At 60.4% G+C, this 27,991-nt stretch overlaps 1 protein-coding gene across 6 annotated transcripts in view; it reads right to left on the reverse strand.

Moving 5' to 3' along the window:
* The window catches only part of KDM4B (lysine demethylase 4B), a 141,054-nt gene that overhangs the window by 33,830 nt on the left and 79,233 nt on the right, over positions 1–27,991 (reverse strand). For 5 of the 6 annotated variants that reach the window (XM_036846843.1, XM_036846838.1, XM_036846839.1 and 2 more), the window contains exons 8-9: positions 26,370–26,473; positions 21,838–21,975 (exon numbers count right to left, since the gene is read on the reverse strand). In XM_036846843.1, the coding sequence (XP_036702738.1) occupies positions 21,838–21,975; positions 26,370–26,473 (242 nt within the window). Of the gene's footprint in view, positions 1–21,837; positions 21,976–24,768; positions 26,142–26,369; positions 26,474–27,991 lie in introns of those variants that run through there. The other variant, XM_036846842.1, reaches the window with a different exon arrangement.

Genomic DNA, 27,991 nt, shown 5'->3' on the forward strand with positions numbered 1-27,991 from the left:
CCAATGCTGGCCTGGCTAGTAGAGTTCCTTGTGCCCGGGAGCTTCAAGCGCGGGACACACAGCATAACGAGGACGGGCTGAGATGGGGTCCTTCCTCCCCGTCCTCTGCTGTCTAGACCCTGCAAGACGTCTCCACACGCAAACCCCGCGTTCCAGGAGCCTGTCCCTCCATGCCACGGGGTCACGGTGGCCCCCAGGACTGGGCCTCGTGCAGGAGGCGCTGCAGCTGTCCCAGAGGAGTTGGGGGCCAGAGAAGCCAGGCAAGGATTGCAGAAGCCGGGCTCGGGACGGCGAGCCCTCGGTCAAGGGGAGGAAACCAGACAGCCCTGGTGTCCTAGTTACCTGCGGGCTAAGGCCAAGAGCAAGAGGGAAGGAGGGACCGAGGGGACCACTGGTCTAGAGCAGAGCTGGCGAGCTGCCCACAAAGGACCAAGCAGTATAGATGCTTCCAGCTGTGCGGGTCACTGATGTCTGTTAACAATCTCTCAGCTCTGTCGGCACTTGGGAGCAGCAAGACCGACTCGTAAACAAATGGGTGTGGACGAGTGCAGATAAAACTTTATTTACAAAACAGGCAGGGGACCGGATGTGGCACAGGCCGAGGTTTGCGGGCTCCTGGTCTAGACTCTAGAGGACAAAGCAGCACCGGGCAGCCACCTTCTGGGAGATGAGCTTCCCCAGGGACGGCTCCACAGGGGACCTCGGGGTGGGCCTGACCCTGGGGGGCCGAGCTCGCCTCCCTCTGAAGGGGCACTGTCCTTGCCTCCTTAAGCGGGACACACCTGTCCTGAGCATCGCGACAGGAGGCCGCGGCAGTCACCCCTCAGGGACATCCGCACTGCAGCCCCTGCAGCTCTGACTCCAAACGCCCCCGTCAGGTAAACAGGTTTATCCCTTTTTAAGCTGTTCCCCAAACCACAGCTTAAAAAGTGTCTCTGGATTTTTTTTTTTCCGGGCTGCGTGTGTGCGTGTGTGTGTGTGTGCGTGCGTGCGTGTTATGTATTTAGAATTGCGTATGCGTTTATTTTTCATCCCCTGCAATTTCAAAGGACATTATGAACGTGTCTCCGTTTTAAATGCACATCTCGCCTCTGTTTACAACCACCCATCACTGCCACTTTCTCAAAGGAAATGAAGGAAGCGGAAGGAAAAGACTTAATCGAATGCAGTGATTATGTATCTTGCCCCGACAAGCCCCTCCCGACTTCCCTCAATTGGCTCAGAAACATCGAGATATTTATGACCTGGAGTCTGAGGCTGCTGAGGGCGGGTCCCGTGGCGTCTCCTGCAGCCCCAGCGCCCCCATCCTGCCCGCTCCCAGGCCGCATCCGGGAGCTCAGCTTGGGGACAGCAATAGCCTGACCACACCAAGTGGGAGGGAATATTTATGACCCAGCGACTCCCCACAAACTCAATTCAGTTAATGAGAAATTGCGCAGCAGAGAAAGGCTGGCGGTGTAATTTGGCTGTGGAGTGGCGAGGGCACAGATGGTGCCTGGGTTCCAGATTCCTGGCCGGCCACGGCCTCCCTGGCGTCAACACCAACAGCAGCTTAAGGGATTTGTATCAAGCGGCCTTGCAATTGCTTTTCCTTAAGCAATTAAAAAAAGCACGTGTGTGCACCGTGGAGGGGATGGAGGGGACCCGGAGCACATCGTCTGTGTCTCGGAGCCCGGCCCGCGCCCCTCGCCCAGCCAGGGCGCAGGGCTGGGAACACCCACCCTCACGTCTCCGTGGGGTTCTGGCTGCGGTGGGGTTTGTCGCTGGTGGGGACCGAGGTGTGGGGGGGCATGGGCACCAGGGAGGAAACGGTGGGAAAAAGGCAAGGCCCCTTGGGTCGTGGGGGACAGGAGGGACAGCCCCGGTTCAGGACACGGCAACAGTCACCTCCGTGGGCTAAGCAGCTGAGCACCACAGACCCATCACCTTGTTTCAGCTCACAGTTTGGCAAAAGAATTTGCTAAGACCAGCGAAAAGATCCGGCTACCTAAAAGCAACTTCCAGGGGCTGAGCGCGCCAGAACCACCCCCCATGGACCCTGCACCAGTACCTTCTGATTTGTGGCCCCTGCCCAGCAGAACTGCCCACGCCGCTGTTTCACTTCGGGCCTGCGAGTAAGCACGGGGGCTCTGAGCTGCAGGGCCGTCCTGGAAATGGGGCTCAGGGAGGGGGGGAGGGCGGGAGGCCGGAGGCTTGGGGCACAACCCTCAGGGCAGCGCCCGGGGAGGGACTGCGTCCTCCCCTCCAGCCCGGCGGGCTCCCAGACCTTCCTGAGGACCTGCTGGAGTCACTAAGGCTGAGTGTCTGCTGCTTGCTCTGTAGCTCCGGAGCTCAGCAGCCCCATCAGCCGGAGACCAGCCGGAGACCAGCCGGAGTGTGCTCTCCCCGGGACCCGGCCTGGCTATTAGTTCTGATGGGGAAACCGGGCTCGAAGGGGAGGGAGGAGGCCTGAGCGCACCCCAGGGCCCTCTGTACCTTCAAGACTCAGCCACCAGAATCGCGTGGGGCAGGGCTCCCGCTCCACGAGCTGCTAGGTAATGAGGACGCTGAGCATCCTGCTCTAATCAGCCAAGGCGGGGTGGCTGGTGATCCCGTTAGCGCCGAGGGGCCATCTGGGGACAGAAGGCGTAAAGGAAGAGGCGGGGGGCTCGGGGGGGACACGCGCTGGGCATGGCCTGGGTCCCAGCACCAGCCTCTAAGGATGCGAGACAGGCTGCGCCCTCTGTGGGTCCCCACCCTGGGCCTGCCCGCCTGGCTGGGGGTCGGCCTCCCGCCCACAGGGCTCTTGGCCCCCACTGGCTCAGCCCCACCCCCAGATTCTGGGCCTGGAACGGTGGTCTCCCCGGGTGACGCGAGCAGAGGGAGGCGGCAGCCCGACGCTCAGAGCAGAACTGTCTCTCTGACGCAGCCTCTCATCAAGGGGGGCCTGACAGCCCCGAAAAGTGCACCTCAAAGAGCCCCTGACGGGGCCCCCGGTGGAGCTGCTGGCGCCAAGTTAATTAACGCGGGAGGAACGAGCTGTTTAAAGTGACAGTGGAGAGGAGACACGAGCTCCGCCCCCGCACGCCCCCCAAGAGGAGGGGGGACAGGATGCCCCCCAGAAGCAGACACCAGCTGCCTGCCGAGCAAAAGGCTGGCAAGGAGGGCAAGGGCGCAGCCCTGACAAACCACCGGCGAGCCAGCGAGGCCCTTTCCTCCCCTCCCAAGGATGTGAAAAATCCAGACAAAGACCGTCTCTGCTTCATCACACAGAGAAAAACGTGCGCACGCACACACGCATGCACAGGCCTCAGGAAAACTCTAACCACACGGGTCAACCTCTGTGGACCCCCTGGGTAGGTGACAGAGCCACCCGACGGCCCTGTGTGGGCCTGGTGAGCCTTGGTCCAAAGCACCGATTCAACTACAGAAACGGTCTTACGATGGATCTGTTGTCAGAAGAAATACAAAACTCACAGTCCAGAATACACTAAAGCCCCAACCGTGACCAAAAACCTTTAGGGAAAGTCAAGGGCATTCATCAAAACCAACCACGGTTCTTTCAATGGGGGGGAGGGGGGGGTGTCAAACAATTTTGTGGTATTTGTTTTTCTAAACCTCTTTACTGAGCAGGTATATCATTTAAGTTGGTTGGGGGTGGGCAGATTATGAAATCTGGCCCACCACCTGTTTTTGTAAATAAAGTTTTATTGGCACACAGCCCGGCACACGGCCCTGCCCACGGCCACACTGGTGCTGCTACAGCAGAGCTGAGCAGTTACACAGCAACTGGATGGCCCTCAAATCCACAAATATCCACTATCTTGTCCTTTACAGAGTTTACCAAACCTTGATTAAGTCACAGAATCATTTTCACAAGGTATCTTGAAGCCCTGACCCTGCAGTGTGTCTGTATCTGCAGAGAAGGAATTAGGAGGTGATGAAGGTTAAATGAGGTCATAAGGGTGGGGCCCTAATCCTATAGGACTAGTGTCCTTTTCAGAAGAGTAACAGAGACAGATCTGACCCCTGCCCCTGCTGCCCCCAGGTGAGAACACAGCAGGAAGCTGGCGGTCACGGGAAGCTGACCCCAGTGGCACCCTGATCTCAGGCTCCCAGCCTCCAGAAGTGTGAGGAATAAATGCCTGTTGTTTAAGCCGCCCAGTCCCCGGTACCATATTTCTGCAGCCTGAGCCGACAGAAGACAGGTGTCTGCCTGGAAACTTATTGCAGTCCCACTTTTTACTGAGCACAGCAAGCTGTACATCCCCACCACCTGTTGCCAAAATCCGACTCTCACCAGGTGCCAGGAAGCACCTAGAACCTGGCACACGGAGGCCTGGCCTCGGGCTCCACCTCCTCAAGGCTGCACCTGCTTGCACACCTGCAGCCCGAGCCGACCACTCTCAGGGGAACGTGCCCCCCACCAGAGCCCCTGGGGACCTGAGCAGTGGGCCTGGGCCAGCTATGCACACCCCCAGCCGGGCCGGGCCCAGACCCCACTTCAAAGGGGACCCGGGGGCCCAACAAAGGGACCAGCCCCATGCTGTCCGGGGTCGCCAAGTCTCTTTCCTACAGAGGCACCAGCTCCTAACCCCGAGCCACGGATCTCACACGTTGTGCCGGGGACGGACATAGGTTTTCTGGTTTGTTTTGTTTTGTTTTGGCCACGCCGCAGCATGTGAGATCTTAGTTCCCTGACCAGGGATCGAACCCGTGCCCCCTGCAGTGGAAGCGTGGAGTCTTAACCACTGGACTGCCAGGGAAGTCCCAGTTTTCCGTTTTAATGAACTCAGGCGCTCATAAATGGAGGAACGCGGTAACGAAGTTCCCTGAAATGACACCTAAGGAATGAAGGGGTCAGATCCTTGGTCACCTTGCCAGGGCCTATGGCAGGAGATGCAAAAGGGCCAGCCTTGGGGGTGACTTTCTCTTCTATTTTTCATGGTGGTAGGTGTGCAGGTGGGCCCTTTTTCTTACTGAACCCGTCCCAATACGTTACACCTACCAGCAGTCACATTCTGTATGCAGCTCAGAGACACGTCCAAGATGTGGCCCAAGTTCCAGGCAGGATGGATATAAGACTTCCTAGAGCTTCCTAACAGTCTGGCCCGCAGTGGAAGCATACTTTAAGGGCTTCAATTTCCCAAGGTTTTGGTTGTTTAAAAAGAAAGGCACTGATCTTAGATTAGATCCAGCAATTGAAGCCATAAAATCCCAGAGCAAAATGGTTTCTCACTTTTAGCTCACACAGTCTGTCTTCCACGTCTGAACCATTACATGCTCCGAACTAATCAGGCTGAAGGGCTGTGGCCTCACGGCCCAGCGCCGGGCCCGGCCCTGCAGCAGCTAACAGTGAGATGGGGAGAAATAAACACACACGAGGGGGCAGGAACACGGGGGCAGAGAAGGGCCACGTCCATCCGAGGTCCGCCCGAGCCTTCCTCTCGGCTGCCAGGAACAAGCACCTACTGTGTGCTCTTATGGTCCTGCCCCTCCAGTTCCGGGCGCTCTTTACCCAGTTAAGGCCCTGGGCCCTCCTCCTGCCTCCTCACACCCCAGTAACTGACCCTCATGGACTCGCCAGGGTCCCCGAGGACCCCGGTGTGCACGTGGCCATCCTACTCCAGTTCTGCACGAGGAGGGGGTGCAGAGAGGGAAGGGGGGAGAATACGGGGGGTGGGGGGGAGAGAACAGACAGAGGGGGGTGGGAAGGAGGGGGCAGGGAGGGGTCGGGGGCAGCAGGAGCCTCACAGGGCAGCACCCCGGCCGCTGGGGCCTGGGCCATTACCCAGGGAGCCTCCTGTGACATAAATGCCAGCCTATGTGAGGCCCCACCCATGGCTTCATCCCATCACAGCCCCATACAGAAGGCTGAGGGTGTTGACAGCACCCGCCAGAGGCTCAGTAAGACGCACACTTGTCACTTCCAAATGACAAATGGTGAGAGTTATGACCGTGGAGCTCAGGGGCTCTGGGCCTAATCTGAGCACCCAGCCGGGAGCCGGGAGGCTGTCGCCCGTGTTGGAAGACTGACACAACAAACAGGCGACATTCATGCCCGGGTCTCCCAGGACCCGATTCTAAGTTTGAGGAAAATGAGAAAACAGGGTAGGGCGGAGGTTTGTCTCTGGTTATCAAAGCAGGAGCCCCACGCAAAGACAAATAGTTTTTTTTTTTCTCACCAAAGCATGAAAAAATAGAAATTAGAATGTCGTGGCGCTCAGGGCGGGTGGCCCCTGGGCCCAGGAGCGCTCGGCTCGAGCTGGGGGGCCCACGGCAACCAGTGGACGGGCACCGGGCGCCCCACACCAAGGGTATGGGGCAGTGGCACCTCCCAGGGACTCCCGAATCCTCTGGGGAAGGAGCCTCGCAGCCTCTGAGCCCCTGGGCCCGAGGGGAGCCGGGCCTCAGGTGGAAGAGGGCAGCGGGGGCCCCCCGGTCCCATTCCTCTGTTCCCCTCACCCACTCCCACTCATCCCCGGCCTTGATCCTTGGTGACATCCACCTCCACCTGCTGACCCTTCCAGGGGCCCATGAAGGCTCACCCTTGAGCCACCCCGCACCCACGGCTGCACGGCGGGAGGACGGCACCGTGGGGACAGGCAAGCACCACGGGCCAGCTGTTCGGGGTCTAAATGGGGCTGTGCACAGCTGCTATCTCCTCTTCTCCTGAAACCACAGCTCAGGGACTTGTAAGAAAGGCGCATCATCAAGCCCAGGGAGAGGGAAAGGAGACAAAGAAACGCCCCCAGGCTGGACAGGGCGAGCGGCCAGCAGGGGTGGGACGCAGGCGCAGGGGGGCTGGGCCAGCAGAGAAACCGGCCACCACAGCCAACGCACACCCGGGCCCTCCGGAAACGGGGGCTGGGGGGCACTACACTGCGGAGGTCGGGGCGAGGGCCATGGGAGGGTGCTAACCCCTGCTCCCCTACCCACCCTGCCCGCGTGGGGACGCCGCCCCCAGAACCAGGGGTAAGGGACCACGTCCATGCTGAACCTGGTGGCACAGGCTCCGGCCGCCCTCTGCACCCCCTTCCACATCCTCCCCCGAGGCAGGAGGCCGGGAAGCCCTTCCCTGCACAACCTGGCCAGTCCAAGGGGAGGGACCCAAAGATGCTGACATTGGGAGACCCCAGCCCCCCCGGTCACCCCACGGCATAGCCTCAAGCGAAAAAGACCTGCTCTGTGTCCAGAGCTGCCACCAGCCTCAGAGACCCAACCCACCATCACCCCTGCCAAGTGTCAGAGTCCCCACTCACAATCATTACTGCCAAGCCCCATGGCCCCCACTCATAATTATTAGTGCCAAGCATCTACTGTGGTCTGTGGAGACTGAAACAAATGGAAAATATAATGCGAAAGAAAAGACAGAGAAGCCAATTTCCAGAAGAGTTTAAAATACTCATTGATATCCTCAGAAATAAAAGACATGGTCTCGGGACTTCCCTGGTGGTCCAGTGGTTAAGACTCTGCACATCCACTGCAGGGGGTGTGGATTTGATCCCTGTTCAGGAACTAAGATCCCACATGCCGCACAAATTAATTAAAAAAAAAAAAAAAGTTAAAAAAAAAAAGACGTGGCCTCATGAAACAAGAACAGAGCCTACAAAAAGGAATATACAGAAGACAAAAAAGGGCAGACATTAAAAACACCAACAAAAAAAAAAGCACTGATAGAAAGTTTGAGTGAGAAAGTCAAGGAATTCCCTCAGGAAACAGATAAAAAAGACAAGACAGGGAATTCCCTGGCGGTCCAGCGGTTAGAACTCAGCGCTTCCACTGCCGGGGGCCTGGGTTCAATCCCCGGTCAGGGAACTAAGATCCTGTGGCAAAACAAAACAAAACAAAACAAAACAAGACAAAGTAGAAAAGAGGGAGGAAAAGATAAAGAAAGGGGATCATGAGATCTGAAAATCCACCTAAATGACAGGAGTTTGAAACAGAAGAGAGACTGAAAAGAAAGCCACCTATGAAGTAAGGTAGGAAAATTTCCCGGAATCATTAGTTTCCAGGCCGCAAGGGCCCAAGGAATGTCAGGTGGCTAAAATCAGGCTCACGCCAAGTACATAATAAAGAAACTTCAGAACACAAAGAGAGGATCTGAGAAGCTTCTTGAAGGGAGAAATGCACATCACCTGCCCAGGGTCGGGAATCGGAAAACCAGCTGGCTTTGTGCCACAGCAGGGAATGAAGACCACAGGCGGGCCAGGCCCTCGAAGTTCTGAGGGAAAACCATCACCCGAGGAGACGTCAATACCCAGCCAAACTGTCAGCCCCTGTCCACAGCAGAGATTTCTGGGAGAGCACCTCAAATTCCATGGTCAGCCTTTCCATTGAGGTGTTTTTCTCTTTTTTTGTTCCCTATTTTCAGACGTGGAAAGTCTCAGAAAATGTCATTGCCCTGCTCTTTTCTTGGAAGTGCCCAGAGGATGCGTCCCTCCAACACAAGGTCAGAGCAGGGCGTTTAAACAGAAAGGGAGCGAATGCTCTTTCTATCACCCCACCATCCTCTTCGCTTCCAAGGACGCGCCCAGCTGCTGATGGTGCTGGAGTTGGTCCCACTGGATCCAGGGGCCCCTCTGCAAGCATTCTGCTACCTGTAAAGAAACTATCAACCCACGGGCTCAGATATGCGCCCTGCATCTTCCCTGGGAGGCTGGCGCAGTCTTGCCTACGGAAGCAGGGCTGGGGCAAGATGTGAGAAAGTCATCATGACAGACCCTTTTAGGGGAGGAGGTCCGGCCTCATGCAATCAGGGTTTGAAATGAGATAACGCCCCGAAAGCTCCCAGTACTGGGGCATCCCGATCCTAAAGCAAGACCCCTCCCTCCTATTTCTCTGGCCCCTTCCCCTCCCACTCACCCGGACAGTGAAAGGCAGCGGGGCTGTTCTCTGTGTCTGATTCCCCAGCGTGTTACTCTATTCTCAGTGCCTAAGGAATTATGCTTTACAAACCATAATAATCCCATGCAAAACTGAAATCACATAAAACGGTGTGCTTTGGGAAAGTGTAATGAGAGAAAATGAAAACCACGTTGAAAGCCAGACCTTCCTTTAACATCTCAGCTCAAAAGGAAAACTCGCCCAAATTCCAAGCCCAAACAGTAGGGAAAGGAGACTCCAGTGACCACCCACCCCTCTCCCCGTGCAACCCTCCCCCCCCCCCACCCTGGCCTGTCCCCAGTGGCTTTGAGGGCTCGTCTGCGGGTCTCCCTGGGCGGGGCTTCAGACAAGATCCTCTGAAGGCACGGCTGGGGGGCTCTTTGGGGAGCAAACACACAAAAACTTTCCACAGAGCCTAACAACTCCAGGCTGACATCTGGGCCCCCCAGTGCCTGAGATCTAAAGAACGTGGAGGCCCCGGGAGTTGGGCAGACCCTCAACAGAGGAGAGCGAGGGCTCCCATCCCCCGGCAGCTGTTCACCGCCCCCCCCCCCCCCCCCCCGAGCCACACACAGAGACAGAGCTCAGGATGGACTTCACGGCGCGCAGCGCGCAGAGTCTGGGGAACAAAGGGCAGCAGACACCCCCCCCTCCCCGCCCCCCCCCCCGCTGTTCCCACTTTCCGGAGTCTCCTTCCGGGTGCAGACTCTGCATCCCAACACACAATGCAGATGTCTTTTCCTCTCCAGAGAAGAGCCCCTCCAGTCACTGTTTACACGGTGCCTTCCCCCGAGATGCAGGGCGTAACCAGCCCCCGCACCCCTCTTGGGGGTGCACGGTGCTCCAGTGCCCAGATGGCCCATCCCGCACGTGGGCATTTAGGTTGTTTCCAATCTCCTACTACCTGTTTAAGCACCCACATATATTAAGTTAATACAAACCTGGCTGTAGTGACTGTTAACTTTGCTTCCCTCGTTTCCTGATGGATGTGACCTGCTTTTTCCTTTTCGTTCTACTTTCCTGACACCACGTGTTGAGTCCACAGTCTTCAAAACACCAATTCTGATAGAAAACCTCTCAACATCCTTATGGGCCTCCCCACCACAGGCTTTGTGCACTCGGCTGCAGGAGCCATCACGGAAGGGAGAGGAACTTCGACGGCCTCGCGGACGACCAAAGTCACCCCCGACGCCAGGTACAGGAATGCCCCGTCTCACAGAAGTGGAGAACTGGGGTCTGGGGCTGCAGCAGGAGCAGGAAGCCGGCAGCCCCAGGTCCCCCAAGATCCTCTGTTGAGGGTAAGACCCCCTGTGCTGCCGGACGCCGGGCAGGAAGGACCCTGGGGGCACTTTGTGAAGACTCACTGTGCCGAACCAGGAGGCATTCTCTGCTTCGATAAGACGTTCACTGGCCCCTACAAAAAGCTCACTGGGGACCACTCCACGCAGCCTGGAAGGGAAGCCTGCCTCTGCAGGCACCTGCCCTGCCCTCTTCCACCAGGGGCCAGTGGCTAGGGGTCTGGGGAACCTGCTGGAATCTGATTCCTAGGGGAATGCACACATTGTACAGTACATCTGTCGGGGGCAACAGCCCCCCAGGATCCCCAGGTCGAGAAGTCCTGCTCCAGGCTGAGCACGGCCGGTAGCTTCCTTGGAGTGCCCGTGTCACAGCCCTGCTCCTCTGCCCACCCCCCCACCCCTCCATCCCCAGGCCCCCTTCCCTCCCAGCAGGGCTCTGCCACGACCGTCGGGCCCCTTGTGCTCTGATCTGAGCTGAGGCATGTGGCACCGACGGCTGGTCACCCCAGCAAAGGTGGAAGCGTCACTGCCGGACCAACGACAATGCCAGGAACACCCTCGCTCCCCCTTGGGAACTGCGTTCTGCCTGGGGCCACTCGGCACACACAGGCAGCTGGGTACAGAGTACAAGGCCGGGCGGACCCGGAGCCTGGGGGGCTCATCTGCCACGTTTCCCCTGATTTAAATAGCGCCAAGCTTTAGGAGACCACCTCTTCCTAAAAGGCTGAACAGACATTAGAGTTTGCTCATGTCAGATGACAAAGTGGGAGACAGGAGGCCCAGCAACCAGCCTAAAGACTATTAAACATGGTTCACTGAGATCATCCCCGACAGCTTTGTGGTTGGTGAGGCCGCAGCCCCGACTCCCTGCTCTCGGGGCTCCTGCCTGCCCTGCTGTGTGCGGGTGAGGCCGGCCGGGCTGAGGCCGGCCGGGCCCGGGAGGCCTCAGGAGTGCAGACCCGACGTGGGGAGGCCGGGCCAGGAGCGGGCCTGTCTTCCAGCCCACGGCTCGCTGCGGCTGGGCCCCGAGCTGCAGACCCCCGAATGTTCGCTGCCCGAGGCACCTCCACGAGGGGCCTCCTCGCACAGTGGGAATGTCCTACGTCTACGTTGTCCCCGAGATCACCACCGGCCCACGTGGCTATGAACTAGCACTTGCTGATGTGACCGAGGTACAGGACACATAATGAGTTCACTTTAAACAATTCATGGTTAAAGGGCCGCGTGGGCCGGTGGCTTCGTGCTGGACAGCGTGGCCGGGCAGCCCCACGTCCCTTCTGCTGCCAGCCCCGCGGGCACCGCACCTACAACCCAGACCCAAACTATCCCTCCCGTCCAGCCCACTTTCTGCTCCTCGGTGTGGATAACGCTCCTCCCCCACTGCTCCCCAGGGGACAGGGCTCAACAGTGTCCCCCGTGCACGTCCGCCAGGGACCTCAGAATGAGACCTTATTTGGAAAGAGGGTCTTTGCAGACAAGTTGGCCAAGGTGAGGTCACGCTGGAGCAGAGTGGGTTCTAAATCCAATGACTGAGGCTCTTATAAGAAGAGGGGAAGTTGGACCCGGACATGGGGACAGGGTCACATGAAGATGGGCAGAGACTGGAGTGATGCGTCTACAAACCAGGGACACCAAGGATTACCGGCCGTGCCAGAGGCTGGAAGGGGCAGGAAGGACCGTCCTCTGGAGCCTTCGGAGGGAGCCAGCCGTGCCACACCTCCATCTCAGACCTCTGGCCTCCAGGGCAGGGCGGGGACGCCTTCCTGTTGCTTTCAGCACCCCTCCCCTGTTGATGGCATTTTGTGACCTGAATACACCAAGGTCGAGAACCGCCCTGCCCCCCAAGAAGCCCCTGCTGGTTGACGCTGCCTGCCCGCCCGCTGTGCCCTTCGCGGTCTCCCTGGGTCGGAGCGCTCCTGGGCGTCCTGCCCCTCATCTGTGTCCTCCTCTGCACCTCGCCGACTTGTTCCCGTCTCCCAGCAACTTGCAGATGACCGGCGCTGAGCAGATGCTGAGGTGGGAGCGACACACATGCTTCCTAGGGAACAATCCCGGGGCCAGGGGGCACTTCCGCCCACACAGTGTTAAGCACCCAGAGACGGGGCAGAAACCACCCTCCCAGGAGCCTGCATCTGTCAGGACCAGAGCCGGCCCCGTTTCTGATGTAATTACCCGCACTGCAGCGGGGGGACGAGATAACAAACCAGTTCATTAGGAAATCCACTGGAAGCCCTCGGAAGCGCTTCATAAACAAAACCATTAGGCGCAGGGCTCCCGGGGCTGCTTCCCAGGGCTGGGCAAGGTCACAGGCCTTTGATCTGCAGGATGCTGCCCCCCCGCCCCCGCCCCGGCCCCCGCAAGGTCACTCTCTTTCCTCCTCCGCATAAAGGAAGCCTCTTCCGTGTGGCACTGTGGCTGCAGCCCGGCAGCCTAGACAGTTCTCCCGCCCGCTGTGAAGGGCCCTCCCACCTCCCCCTCTGCGCGGATGATGATAAACCCAGGCCCTAGGTGCCAGGCACTTCCCAAGGCTGCTCTGCCCGAGGGCCCCGCCAGCCCCTCAGCTCTCTCCCTTCACCCACAGCCCCTCCTGCTGACCAGGACCCATGGACTCCCTCCCCCTCTGTTCTCCAGGCTCCGAGGGGAGCCAGCCCGCCTGACCTCTCTAAAAACCTCATCATCCGAAGCCACAAGGCGTTTACCACGGCCAAGAAACAAACTCCATTCACAGCAGGACGGCAGAAAAGCCCAGACTGAGACTGTGGACTCAACACATGTGGTGTAAGGAAAGTAGAACGAAAAGGAAAAAGCAGGTCACTGCCCTCTGGAGCGGACCTGCAGGTGGCATCCCCGGGCGACAGGCGCTGGAGACTGTGGCAGGGTGAAGGTGACCCTCGAGGAACCTCACCAGCCCAGGGGTCTCACCCAGGGGGAAGCCGTTCCAGGGGACACTGGGCGATGTCTGGGGACACCTGTGGCTGTCACGCTGGGGGTGGAGCTCCTGGCATTGAGTGGGTGGGGGCAGGGAGGCTGCTCCACACCCCGCAGCGCCCAGGACGGCCCCCAGAGATGGTTCAGCCCCAGGGTCCACAGTGCCAAGGGGGACAAACTCTGATCTGTGGATTTGAATCACAAGCTCCCAGTTCCACCAGGAAAAGCGGCAAAGCCATGCGACAAGGGGCAGCAGGCCCGTCAGTGTGAGTGAGCCCGGCAGCGGCCAGCACCCTTCTCCCAGAGCTGTGTGGCCACGTGTCTGCCAGTGGGGACCATCCAGAGCTGGGAACCCACCGGGGAGGCGGCCGGCGGAAGCTGCACCGTGATGAGCGGGCAGCACCCGCTCCAGAGAGACTGACGTGTGAGCACTCGTGTGCATTTCCAGGGCCCACCCTCTGAGCGCGAAGCCTGAACACAGTTGCCTGCAACCCAGGCAGACAACCCCAGGCGCGGGGACAAGAGGGGAAGTAGGAAGGAAGAGACAGGGGCTCTGGGCCGAGGGGGGCTGGGATGCCCGCCCATCGCCCACCTGGGGAGAGCTGATGTCGGCCACGAGCTGAGCCACCGGATCTCCCAGAACCACAGCGGGCGCCAGCGCTCTGCGGATGCGCTCAGAACCCCATGAAGCCAGGAGAGCAGGGAAGACACGATGGGCTGGTGTGTTCAATTGTGGGGGAGGGGGAGGCCTGCAACTACGCTTGAGATTCTTTGCAAGCGTTTTCCAAAGAGACAAACGGGAGGCTCATCAGCTGCAAAGCTGTATTCGAGGGGCTTGGGCCACGGGCAACTCCCACCAGCCCTCCCAGCCACGGCAGCGGGGAGCAGGGTGGCCTCTGAACCCCGGGGCCGGGCAAAGTCCCTCCCCAAGGGGGCCCACCAAGCACTCAAGTCCTGCCCACGTCTGAGCTGGCGGGGGCCCCTCTTCTCTGCCCCCAAGGCTGCTCCCCTAGACCCATCCTCTGGGGTGTTTTCGCTCGGGGGACGCTGCCCCTAAGGGGGTGAAAACTCCTTCTTGGGGGCAGAAAAGCCTCACTGTCTTTGAACAGACACGTGGTGTATGCACGGTGTTAGAATCTCACGGAGGGGCAATGAGGAAGAAGGTGTAAAAGTGTTCTGTTCGCGGAGGGTGGGTAGTGACAGTGAAAAAGAAGGCGGAAGAACGGCCCGCGACCCGCCCTCTAGACCAGGCTCTCATCCAGGACCTGCCCCAGGGGGCACCAGACCACGACTGGGGAAGCGAAGGGGCTCCCGGCACTGGGGGTGGGGGGGGGCCCCAGGGATGCCAATGCCCAGGCCGCACGAGGCTGCTGTGCCGTGGGGAGACCTTGCCTGAGACCCGTCCTTCCAGATCCGGTGGCACCTGTTCTAGATGGTCAGAGTTTAAGCCAACACAAAACCGAGCCGCAAGTCAGAGCGATGGCACCGTGCTCTCCGCTCCGACCCTCCCCGCTATGCTACTGTGCGCATCTGTGCTTGAAGCCGCTGCCAGGGACAGAGTGACAGGAAGCTCTGGGGGGAGGCTCCAGGGGAAGCACATTTTATACGGCAATTGACTGCGAACCCCGCGCACCGGCCACCACCAGCGCCATAAATCAGGGAGCCAGCGAGGCGCAGCAGCGCGCAGGCCGGCACCGCGGAGGCGGGTGGGCCCGAGGAGCGTCCGGGCTGCAGCTCTGTTCCTGCCCTCCTCCGCCCGGGCCCCACCGTCACCCCACCTTCTGTCACCTCCCCTCGGGCTCCAAGTTAATCGCCCAGAGCAGGCGGCAGCGTTACCGAACAGAAGGCACGCGTTCTGGAGCAGCGGAAACAGTTTGGTTCACATTTCACAGCAGTGAAGTTCAAGACGGCCCAGGCTGGGGCTGGGGGGGGGGGGCGGGTTTCAGGAGAGGCCTCCCACCCTGGATGCGGGAGTGGGGGGACGTGGGGTGTCCCACGTGCATCTGGGGACGGGCCTACCCGCCTTCCACGTTCAGCAGAAGCCATGGGGGCGCAGACTTTCCCGGAGGCTAAGGGATGGCAGGCGGCGGCCCAGACAGCTGGCAGAAAACCAGCTAAGTGCGCCGGGCTCCCAGCCATTCGAGCCGGCTTCTAAATCTCTCTCGCTCTGTTTAATCCGAAGTCATCTCCTGCACCTTGCGGGGTGGCCGGGACGCCAGTGCGCCCTCGGTGGAGGAAAGAAGCCGTTGTCAGGCTTCACCCGGCGCCACCCACTGGGGGAGCTGGGAGGGCCTCGTGAGCTAATCCAACGTGGCGTGCAGTCTTACAGGACTAATTCGAGCTCAGACCTAAAAAGGCTGATGTGTGCACACTTCATTTTCTCCAGTGAAGCCGGAGCAGCCCTCTGATCTCTCTGGTTAGTAATCCCACTACAAAGCCTGCCCGGCTGAGCACGTGCCCACGGAATTCTGTTCTTGGAAACGGAGCACAGGCCTCTGGAGGTGGCCCCTGCAGCCACAGCAGAGCCCCGGACACCCGCCTGGGGGAGGCCGCCAGCCTGCGGGACACGCGCGGACGGAGAGGGCATCTCCCAGAACCCCCCGGCGGATGCACTTCACCTCTCCCTGGTCCTCGCAAGGTCACGAGGCCCAGAGTCAGAGCTTGATGCAGGCAAGAGCCATCAGTAAAGCTGGAGAGAGACAGAGCGGGGTGGGGGGAGCCCAGCGAGCGCGGATAGAGGGAAGGGACCGCTCAAAACAAAAGCAGCAGCATGTGACCAGAGGCAGGCGTGAGGATGCACATGGCCGGTCGGGGACTTGCTCACTGCCAGCTCTGATCTCAGGCCCTGTAGATTCCTTGTTTTTAAGGTATCCCAAATTCCACCCCGCAGACCTAATATTGACCAACATTTGGGCAAATCCCCCACCACACACGCACACACACACAATGGGATTATACATTCATGATCGAAAACCTAGTTTTTCCACCCAAAATGCCATGCCCATCTTTCCACACCAATAAATAGTGAAACCATTTTTGTGGCTGCGTAATATGACACGGTTCACCCAGAACCCCAGCCATGGGTATAAATTTTCCACGGTGAAGATCAACGATGCGATGACTGTCCCTGTATGAGGAAGGCCTGAGGACCGGCAGAGAGAGACGCACGTGTCCCACTGACGGCAGACACCCTCCGGGAGCTGCCCCCACGGGTCCCCCCATGGCCCACAAAGGGGCCTCCCAGTTCCAAAACCCCTTTCCCAACGCCGTCTCCTGCTTCACAGGCTCCCTAGTGTCTGTGGACCAAGGAAGGGAGGTCTGCTTGGTGAGCACCACATCCCCAGTGCACCCCGTGGACCCACCCACACCCTGGGTGCTGAGAATCTGGTAATCCAGGCGGTAGGATTTCTTTAACAGCTTCGCTGAGCTATAACTCGCACGCCCTACAATCCACCTCCACTCACAGAGCGGTGCATCCATCGCCACAATCAATTTTCGAACCTTTTCATCACCCCAAAAAGAAACCCTGTACCACTTAGCAGTTCTCCCCAGCGCCTGGCAACCACGAACCCACTGTCTCTGTGGATCTGCCTGTCGTGGACGTTTCCCGTCAATGGAATCACACACTACGTGGCCTTTTGCGTCTGCTTCTCTCACTGAGCATCGTGTGTTCGAGGTCTGTCCACGGGGCAGCACTGTTCCAGACCAAGGGGGTGGGAATGGAAGGCCAAGTCGTGTGTGTTCTTCTTCCCACACCTCCCACACTGGAGGACGAAGCCAGCAGGAGGTCCCCGCCCCCTCCTAGAAGCTGTAAACGCCTCCATCTGCCTTCCTGTCCCTATAGCTGCCGCCTCCTCCTCTGGGGCCCAGAGCAGCCCTGCAGCCCCGCCCCTCGCCCTCCCCCCAGGGACTCGGCTGGTCTCCGCCTGCCCCGGCCCCACGGGCTTGGGTTCTAATTCCGTCCACCGACCTCCACTCCGCATGGCGGCCCAGCCCCGGCTCCACTACCAGCTCCGCCATGTGCCCAGAAGCCCGGGAAGCAAGGGGTTCATCCACGTGCCACGGGGCTAGGGCCATGTGGTCCAGATCCCTCGGCGGGAGTCCAGGAGGAAGAAACGGGCGGCCCTGTCATCAGGGTGCGCTTTCCCAGGAGCTGCTGGGTGCTGCTTTGGGTGTGAGTGTGGGTGCCGCCCGCCCCGAGGATGCTCAGGGTCCACTCGGGACGCGGCGCCCCTCCTACCCATGGGGGCAAGGGCCCGGCTCCCTCATACCCCGAGCGACCCCAGCATCGGGGCCTCTCTGCCCACGGGCTTGGTGGAGAACTTCAGATTCCTCGGGGGCAGTCACCTGTGCAACATCCAGCTCCCGAAGGGGGACCGGTTCCTACAGAGCAGATACATCGACGCCCCGCAGAGCCCTGGTTCCCACAACCCTGCTGTCGGCCCAGCCCCCCAGCCCCTGCCCCGGAGAAGAGAGGCACATGGAGATGACGTACCCACAGCCCCAGAGGTCCATCCCTCGCTCCCTGTTAAGCGCGGTTTCATGGCTCTGGCAATAGCTAGCATCTGTCGTGCTTAAGGGACTCCAAACCCCGAGGCCGTGGACCACGGCCACGAAAACTGCCCTTCAGTAGGAAAAGGTGGCGGGCAGATGCGAGGTCTCGCACACACGCCTGAGGGAGAGGGACTAAACTGAGCTGACGAAGCCGCACTCCCAGAGTCCAGAAAGTTCAGCCATGCTAACCACCCCGCCCCGAGGAGAGGAAGGTCAGCCAGGGCCCTCAGCTGGGGCTGATCCTGTCCCCAGGAGACACGTGCCAATGCCTGGGCACGTCTGTGGCTGTCACACTGGGGGCTCGTGGCATCGAGGGGGTGGGGCCAGGGAGGCTGCTCCACACCCACAGAGCCCGGGACGGCCCCCCAGGGGGTGACCTGGCCCCAAGTGTCACAGCGCCGCAGGGGGTGGGGGTGAGGGTGGGGAGGGGCCCTGGATTGGGCTGGGCCAGAGCCCGAGGGACCAGGGCCATTTGCACCCAGAGCTCTGCTGGATCCTTATCCATTTCACCCCCTTTGTAGGCGGGGATGGTCGCTGGCCACCAGGAAGGCAGGGCCGTTCCCCCGGCGCCGGGGCGGGGACACGGCGGGCGCCCCCCACTGCAGGGCGCGTCAGGCAGGGAGCAGGTGGCCACGAGGCTTTCCTCCCGTGCACAGAGGGCTGATGAGGGTTAGCGTCAGCGACGGGGAAGGAAGACCATCCCGGAGAAGAAACTCTATCTCAACTTGACAGTGAACACAGAGCGCAGACTGCAAGTGGGACGAGGGTGCTGTGCTCAGCGGAGAGGGCGGGAGAGGGCGGGAGAGGGCAGCCCTCTGCAGCCTCTGTCAGGTAGACGGGGACCAGAGGTGCTGCCTCCAGGGGCTCTGGCAAGAGGCCACAAGCCTATTTTCTCCAGAGTTTTAGAGCCAGGAGGATGCTGGGCGCCCCTGTGGCCTGCAGGGCAGACCTGGGCCCAAGGGCTGGGCACCCTGCCCGCAGTGGGGAAGTCGGGTGGTCTCTGCAGGGGGCCGGCAGTGGCACATCGGCATTTGGCCCGGCCTGCCGGGCACCAAGGCCACCAGTGCCCTCACTGGACCCTCCGGAACCTCCAGAGGCAGTGGCTGGGAGCCACCCTGCTGGAGGGAACAGCCCCTCTGATGCCGGAGACTCTGGGGGCTGCAAAGAAAAGAGCAAAGGAGGCGACCTTCAGCCCCGACTGGCTGGAGCCAGGGCGCCTGCACCCTCGATTCTCTAGACCAGGGACTGCAAACTTCCTAGCAAGGACCAAACGGCAAATATTTTCCACTTTGCAGGCCAGACGGTCCTGTTACAACTAATTATTCCACCGCTGTAGGCAAGCAGCCCTGCAGGGCACGTCAATGAACAGGCGCATCTGTGCCAATAAAACTTTACTTATCAACGTGAAATGTGAGTTGCATCTAGTTTTCAATTGTCACACACTCTTCCTTTGATTTTTTTTCTCCTCCAGCTCTTTAAAAATCTAAAAATCATTCTGTTTGCAGACGATACAAAAATAGTCGACCTGCCAGGTTTGGCCTGTGGGCCCCCGTTTGCCGACCCTGCTCTAGAAGAAAAAACAGGAACACCTGAAATTCACACAGGCTGGCGAGCGTGAGAGCTTAGCCTTTAATGCATCAGCAGAGGGAGAATGACAGAAACGTACGGTGCGGGGAGTGAGGGGTTCGCTGGGTGCCTGAAGAGGTAACGAACCAACAAGTACAGAAGTCTCTAGAATTTGGGAAGTGGACGTTCTCCCCCTTGGCTGCATTCCGAGGAATGTGCTGGAAGGGGACGCAGACGGGATGGGGCACTCAGGCTGCAGGGAGAGGCCCCTGCTCAGCGGGAAGGGGCCCTGGGTCCCCCCCCCGTTCCCCACCCCACCCCCCTCCCTGAAGTCCACAGGCCCAGCACCACAGGACCCGAACAGTCCCCTGCCACCAATGCCCTCAGCTTGCGCCCGGGCAGCCTCTCCAGCCCGGACTCGTTACGGGCTCAGCAGAGCTTGGAGGGTCGGGACCTGCTGTCCCGTTCCACCACCGAAAGGCCTGGAGGCTGACATCAGGGGGCCACGGACGGGTACCCCGTGGCCAGTGGCCACTCCTGGCAGAAGCCGCCGGGCACCCAAGAACCCGGGCCGGCTCAGAGCAACGCTCGTCACTTGTTCAGTAATTTCACGCTCTGCCGCCTGGTGATGTGAGCGCGGAGCCCCATCTAAGGCTGTGCTTCCCAAGTGCCACTTGTTTGTGAACACATGGCTGAACCCAAAATTGCTTTTAATATCCGGGCAATCCCCGCTGGCCCCGCAGCAGGGTCGGCTCCAGCAGTGCCTCCGGGACCAGCCCCGGGTCAGGCTGATAACTCAATCGCAGCTCCCGCCACGGCCGGGCGGTCCCCACACAGACAGAACTCCCTGCAAACATACCCCGGGAGGTGTAATTACCCCTGTGGATCTAAACGGACAATCCTGACGCCCCCGTCTCTCCTCTTGCAGCGAAGCCAGAGGTTCTGCCAAAGACAATCCCCCCCCCAGTTTCCTGAATTAAGTATAAAAAACCCAGCACTTTAAATCCCAGGGTGCCTCTCCAGCCTTCCTGGCTACAAAGCCCGTTTCCTTTTCTCAACTGCACTGACACAGCGAAGTTAGAGAAACAGATCATTAGAAAGACAGAGATGAGCCAGCCCGTCTAGAGCACGCTGCCCAGCAGAGATGTGACGCAAAGCCACCTGTGAAGCTTAATTTTCTTCACCTTAATTTTTCACCCCATTCAAACGTGGAAAGAAGCAAGCGACATTTCCTTTAAGGATGGATCTTGTTTAACCCCACCTGTTCAAAAGCATCAGTCTGTAACCCCCCTGAACACCCCTGGTGCGGGGTTTCCTGCTCTTTGCCACGTGCCCTGCCGTGGACTCGGGGTGTTGAACGCCACCGGCTCCCCTCCACTCCATCGGGCCACATCTCCAGGCTGTGACGCCCGATCGTCACGGCCTAGACCCTCTTTTGCAAGGGTCCAAGGTCTGGGAAACGCTGAACGAATCAGGATCCGGGAACCAAGTCCTCCGGGTCCACACTGCCCCCACTTCCGGGCCTGGGAGAAATCCACCATCTGTCCCAACCCTGGGTCCTGACTCATAACGGCTGAGAAATTCCGCGGAGGAACCCCAGGGCTCCGGCTTGGGAGGCTGGGAGGAAGCCCAGCAGGAGAGGCCTCTCCTGTCCCATGACCCAAGTACCAGAGTGGATGCTTGTGAACAGCCGGGCCCCCTTTTGCAGTGGAGAGAAGGTTAAAGGGGCTGAAACCTGAGAGCCAGGGCCGCGTGGTCTGAGCCCAGCTCAGAGCTGGGCAGAGCTCGCCGGCTTCCTCCGCGGCACCCGTGGTACCAGTCCTGGGTGGAAGAGCCCTGGTCCCGGCAGCCAAGGAAGGGCTGGGCCTGCTGCCCGCCCGACAGCCCTCCTAGCAGCTTCTCCCTCCCAGGGCCCTGCCCAGTGCGCAGCCGCTCCCTGGACTCGCCACTACGGGGCCTCGTGCCCCCGAAGCTGCCCGTCAAAACCACAGAGAGGTGAGTGCAGGGGAAAAGGAATTGAGAAAAAGCGCTTGGCTCAGATGTCAAATCTGTTGGCCAACAGTCGGCCCTCTGGGACCAGAACGGCAAATTACTGAGGAAAATCAAAGGAGTCTTCCGGCCTTTCAGTGACCTCTGAATGTGGATGGCGAGGCAGCAGGAAGCCCTCAGGCTCGAGCGCAGGGTCTGCTCTGCCAGGGTTCTGCGCCCTCTCTCTCTCTCTCTCTCTCCCTGTCTTTCTTGCATCCCGCAGCAGAAAAGCCCAGATGGGGAAGCTGGAGGGGGGCAAAGGCGCTGGGGCCCAAGCAGACCCCACGCCCGGCCAGGTGGCCTCCAAGGGGTCAACTAACAAGGAACAAATCTTCCCTGATCCCCAGACGATGGGGAATACACCTGGGGTCCGCCAGGAGGAGGGGAGACCCGACCCCAGGCCTGCCCAGACCCCCTTCCCCTGCCTCCAGGTGAGGAACGCTCTGGGGACAAGTTTGCTGAGGATCCAGAAACAGACCCTGATGGAGAGTCTGAGCCTCCGGTCGAATATAAACGGCTGCCGCCCAGGCCCTGGGCTGGGTGAGCAGGTGGGGGCCGGCCCCGTTTAGGCCCTTCCCCAGGGTCTGCGGGCACTCACCTGAGTGGCCACCTTGCCGTAGTCAATCCACCGCAGGGTGGCAAAGTTGGTAGATTCCGCGCAGTTGAACCCGTGGTTGAATCCGGCGTGGTAGCCGTAGGGGAACGTGATCATGAACTCCCCAGCCTCCTGCGTGATCTGAGGAGCAAGAGGCCAACAGGTGAGGGGCGAGGCCCGACCAGAAGCAACGCCCGACACAGGGCACCACGGGCTCATGGCAAAGCCACAGGAAGCCACAGAGGAGCGCAGCAGGGGGACGTGGGCTCGAGGATGTCCCAACAAGTGCCAGGGAGCCTGACTTTAGGAGCCAAAGGAGTCAGCCAAGTGACAGGCTGTGGCCTGGTGCTCACATGGCTTGGAAAGTCAGTGAGGCGAGTGGCCAGGGCGGCAGCTGGGCTCCCAGCCCCACCGCTCACTGAGACCCCGCCGGGCCCCGAGGGGACAGACGGTCTGCACTCTCCAGGAGGCTGAGCAGCAACGCTAGTAGGATTCTAGGTGCTTCTCGTCTGGGGGGGGCAGGGGGGTCTCCTGCTGTGGGGGTAGGGGGCCTGTCAAGCCCCCATCCACTGTGAGATGTTCCCACACGGCGCCGGGGCTGGCGAGGAGGGCCGGTCGGCACCGGCGGAGCTTGGAGCCCTTGGAGCCCAGGGCGGGTTCCAGCCAGCAGCACGGCGCCCCGCCCTCGTGTGAGGAAGGAGCAGGCCCACCCCCAAAACGTCCCCAGAAGCTGGCCTAAGTGGCCCCGCCACTGTGAGCAGGAAATCTGTCTGCTACATCCCAAGACATGGGTCCTTCCAAGTGAGGGCAAAGAGACCGAAGCGACACGTCAGTGGGCTGGGAGGACACGTGCCAAGGTCACGACACTGCAGGACGAGCGCGTGTTTCCAGGCCTATTCAAAATGGTCTGGACGGCCAGACTCTGGTCCGGCCTCAGCGACAGAGACCCCAAACCAAGAAGTTGGGCGTGAGGGACCGGGGTGGGGGACCCACAGTGACGCCAGACAGAGGCTTCCAGAGGTGCCAGCCCGAGGCCTGGAGGAGAAGGAGGCTGCAGCCTCCTCCCCGGGCCCCTCCCCACCCTGCACTGACTACCCCCGGCCATCAGCAAGCGCTCCAACAGACCAGTGTTCCGGAAGACGGATGACAAATGGCAGCGGCCACCATCCCCACTCGCTGTGTCCCGGGACGTGAGGCGGGGCTGTTGGAATAGAGGCTGTGACGCGGGAGTGACCCTCTGGGGTCAGGAGGGCCACTCTTCTCCTAGACTGAGCACGTGGTGGAGCGCACATCAGGTTGTCTGGAGTGCTGAGGACAGCGCCCCAATCGCGCCCGCCCCCCGCCCCGACGACGTCTCTCTAGGGTTTCACAGACGCGGACCGCCGCCTATGCTCTGCGTCTGGCCTCTTCTGCTTGGCACAGCCTCGGGGTTTATCCGTCTCGCTGGGCACACTGGTCGTCTGCTCCTTTTCGTGCCTAAAGGGGTCTCCTGCTATGAGGACGTGTCGCTATCTGCTCATCTAGCCTCCCGTTCACAGGCCTGTGGCTGTTCCTGGTCTGAGGCTCTGCGAGCAGAGCTGGGGGCACCTGTGGCTTCATCTTCTCCCGGCGGTTGCTTGCATTTCTCTGGAGTAAACAGACTCCGGAGGGGGCACCGTGGGGCCCCAGGAAACTGCCCAGCGGCTCTTCGCAGTGGTCGCCCGTTTTGCACCCACGTGGCGGGAAGGGCGAGTTCCCCCTGCCCCCTCGGCGGCGTATGGGGGATGGGGTATTCGCAGGCGGCGGCCCTGCGGGGTGCGTGTGATGCTCCGGCCCCCTCCCTGAGGTCTGCGGATGCCGCCCGCCGCGTCCTGCCGGCGCCTGCGCACGCCTCCTTCTGCAGAGTGTGTCTGCTCAAGCCTTCTGCCCCACTTAGAGGCTCTTCACCACTCTGTCGCTGATTTGTAGTTTTCGGGGCCTGCTAATAACCCCAGAGAGAGGAGCAGAAATCGCTGGATTCATCTAAGTAACCAACGAGGAGTCAAACCCTGGCGGGGGAGGGTGGGTGGCAGGAGGTGGCGACGGGGGGGGGGGTGGGGGGGGTGGGGAGACTTCCAGAAGCCAACCACAGAGTCAGAAATCAATCAAAACTGACGTAGCCTGGAGAAAAGCCAGTCCTTAAGAACACGGAGATATTTTTCTTTTCAAATAATGAATTGTACCCATCAAGGGAAGTCAGTGTGCATTAAGTTATATTTTTAAATTCCTGTCCAAGTGACAGCCGCGTGCGGGGATGAAGCGACGGCAGAAGATGGGGGAGGAGGGGACATGTAGTGTCCCCAGGGCCCAGCAGCCAGCATCCTTGTTCTCAGGAAGGGTCCCCTGGGCCAGCTTCTGCTGCAGGACTCAGAGCCTTGTCAAGTGAGATAAATAAAATTCGGGTTTGGGGATGTGCTTTTAAATGCAATTACTGATGTTCTTATCCTACTGGAGCTGATTCTGTAAAGCGCTATCTCGCTTTCCAGAACGCCTCCGTGCGTGCACTGGCCTGCTTGAGCCTCGGGGACGCAGCAGGGTCCCCGTCACCGAGCTGGAGCCCCGGTGGGGAGAGGCACACTGAGTGCCTGGTCCCCCGCCCGATCTCGCCCATAAATCAAGGCCCAGAACAGAAGATGCGCTCACTTAGAGCAACAAGAAGATTATGTTCCTGTCAGAAAATCTACATCCTGGTGGCTCCATTTCAAACCCACGGTGTCTGTCCTCCGTGTCACCACCGTCAACATTATCCCGACAATAAATTAGAGGGCGCTTGGGATGACAGATAGGCCGTGACGCAAAGCAATCAGTAGTGGAGGGAGCGCCAGCCCCAGACGCCAGTCACAGAGGAAGCGCGGCGGTCGGCTGCTTGTGCGAGCTCTCCAAGAATAAATGAGGAAGTCCGTGGCAGATCACAGAAATACACACTTTTAATTATTAAAAAGCTCTGCTATCGATCTGCTTTTTCTTCTAGAAGTAAATACCATTACAAAGATTTATAAGCGGAGTGTGGGGCGTCACTCTGAAGGCCGCCAGGAATTCAGATGAGGGGCTCCACATGGAGCCTGACGCTGCAGGGCCCGGAGCCTGGTCCTGAGGCCGGAGGCCCACGGAGGGCTCCCTGCTGCTGGACAAGGGCCTCGGGACGAAGCTCTGTCTGGGCCCCGTGGGCAGCCACCGTGGCTGCGGAGCCCGGCCTCTCTCCAGTCACCAGCAGCCCCTCCGGGCCAGGAGGCCGCCGCCGCCTTTGGGTCACGCGCAGGCATTTCGCATACAAGCTGCAGGGCCACACTGGCACTGACCCAGGAGAACAAGGCTGCCCGCCAGCTGACGCCTGCGACCGGCATCCCTCTCCAGGAAGCACCACTCTGGAGAGCGTCCACGACAAAGGGATGGGAGAGCAAGTACCTCTCACTTCCGTGAGCAATGCCGTGATCTGTCTGCGAGGTTCCTGGCAAAGAATGATGTTCCAACCAGAAGACGGGGGCGGGTGGGGTGGGTGGGAAGAGGGAAGCACGGAAAGCTGCGTTTCTCAGAGCGAAATATCCCACTACCTAATAAGCATGAGCAGCAGCTGCGGCCCCGATAGAAAGGCGAATCCCCGATCTGCGTGCTGATGCTGCAGGCGGTTTGATTGAAACGTCAGAACAATTTCTGACCTGCTGACACCCTTGGCCAGAGACAGGCACGAAGGTCCGCTCCCAGAACTCGCTCCTGCGCCTGACGAAGCGCTCTTCGGGGAAACCTGCAGAAGCCGGGTCCCCGGACAGTCTCCTCTGCCCCCTGCCCTCGGTGCCACGGCCCACGCGCCTGTCCGGTAAGTTCCGGGCACAGGCCTCTCGCCTGGACCCACGCAAGGACCGGGGCGTAGACTCCCCCGTCCAGGAGGGCTGTCTGCAGGGAAGGACTGGCCTGGAGTGATGACAGCTGGGCCCACTCCCGGGGCAGAGGCGGCCTGGCCCCGGGGCTCAGCCCCCGCCCGCCCTCCGCAGGCAGTGGGGTCCCTGCCAACCCGGCCCCCAGCGTGGCCTCACTCCTCACAGCCCCACGCGGAGCAGAGGAGCAGCCTCTGGAGCAGGAGACTGCATGAGTTCGCAGCCTTCACGCTGCGAGGGGGCCAGCTGTTTCATTTCTGAACAGGTATTTGCTCTTTCAGAGGCGTCTGCCCAGGCACGGGTGGGCGGGAAGGGACTCCCAGGAGGAGCGCCCGGCTCCCCGGCGCTTCCTGCCGGGTCCGCGGGAGCTGCCCGGACCGTCCACTCCCCAGCCCGGCCCGCGGGACCTGCCGACATCTGGGTTTGGGCGGGAAGGAGAGTCAAGGCCCCTCCCGACTGCCCCTCTTCCACCCTCACTCCCCACCCTGGAAGAGCTGGAGGCTGACGGCCCTGCCCTGGCTTGCCATCGTCCTAGAACCTTCTCCAGGGCTAAGACGCCAGTTTCCTGGGGCACTCGTGGTCACCAGGGCACGGGCCCCAGAAGCCCCTCCACGAGCAGGTGGTCTGTGCCCAGCCCCTACGTACCCGGCTGAATGGGATCCCGTACTTCTTGAGGATGATGGGCGAGATGAGGGTCATCTTGTGCCGAAGGAAAGCGTCACAGCCCTGGGAGCTCCCGGGGAAGAAGCCTAGAGCACAGAAGACCAGCGTCAGCCTGGCGGGACGGGGCGGCGGGGCAGCCGGGACGCCTCTCTCCGGGCAGCCCTTTCCTCCGAGGCCCCGAGGGAACGAAACACACAGGGGACTGCGGGACGGGGTCCTGGGTGACAAGGCGCACACCCACAGCACACACCCGCGGTCGCGGACAGGGTGCGGCTGCCCAGAGACCGCCGCCCACCCCGACCTCCCCCCAGACAAAAGCCACTGCGTTGCTTCCACACGGTCACTTGGCCACGTGAGAGCACAGCCCGGAGACAGGACAGGGGAGCTGCTGGTCTTGACCAGACACACGGTGACCACAAGGAGTGAGTGGGGTCTCCCGCCGCCCCCCAACACTGACGAGTCCACAACAAAGAGGGGGGCCGCCTGAGTGGCGCAGGCTCTCCACCCACGTGGTCCCACCGCCACCAGGCAGGTGAGGACACGGAGGCCCGGGCGACAACCCGCCCACCCTCGGCCCCAGACACACAGGGCCAACGCAGGCCGCGCCCACAGGCCCTAACCCTCTGTCTGCGCTCACAGCCCCTACGCCCTCTGCCCCACGATGCGCCAAGTAACTAATTTAAAACAGGGATAGGCTCCGCGAGCCTACGGAAAGCCCACCACCAGCTCTACCTGCCCAGAAGCCATGCTTCACTAACACAGTTCAGGGACGTTCCCACATCACCTGTTGGCTGAAACTCAAGTCAATGACACGTGTGTCTCGTGGTTAAGAAAAAGCCAGTCCCAGGTTCTGCCCACGGCGGCCAGGCTCCTCAGCTCAAACCCGCACAGAGAGTGGGCACAGGAGGGCTGCCACACGGCTCCTCGAGGTGTGGGATGAGTCCCCACAGCAGCGGCGCCAGCACGCGCTCCCGAGTGCCCACCTCCCTCTGGGACTGATCCCCAGACGCAGGCAGCCCCAGGACCCTTCTGGAAGCCGACCCAGACCGGGCCCAGCCTCCAGGCCAGCGCACACCCTCGACAGGCTGCTGGTTAAAGAGGGCACGTGTGTGTGTGCGCGTGCGTGTGTGTACGCACGTGCGCACCCGCGTGGCCCCACCCACATGCCAAGGCTGCAGGAGGCCCCTCACTGCAGGGACACAATGGCAAGGCTCTGGAAAGGGCCAGGGATGACTGAATCCAGCAGCTATGCTCTGCACTAAAAGCATTTTCAATTAGAGTTACGGCTGCCTGCCGCCCGGCCCGCCGGCCTCTCTGCAGTTCCTCTTTTTAATGCACAGTTTAAGTGGCTCTCATTAAAGCTCTAATAAAGGAGCACATTTTAAATGATTAGCACCAATAACGCGCCAACACATTAATGCTCTCCCCGTGGGCCGCACAACTCTCCCAGCGAGCCCATTCAGAGCACGGCTATTCATTTTCCATATTAATTGCAAACCCATTCCACCCATCTCAGTAATGGAGCCTGTGACGCACGCCCCCAAAAAGTTTGGAAGGGACGCCTAGGAGGGCAGTGAGTCACTTGCCCTGGCGCCTCCCCCATC

The sequence above is a fragment of the Balaenoptera musculus genome, chromosome 3 (assembly GCF_009873245.2).
Source record: "Balaenoptera musculus isolate JJ_BM4_2016_0621 chromosome 3, mBalMus1.pri.v3, whole genome shotgun sequence".
In the NCBI taxonomy this organism is placed as follows: domain Eukaryota; kingdom Metazoa; phylum Chordata; class Mammalia; order Artiodactyla; family Balaenopteridae; genus Balaenoptera; species Balaenoptera musculus.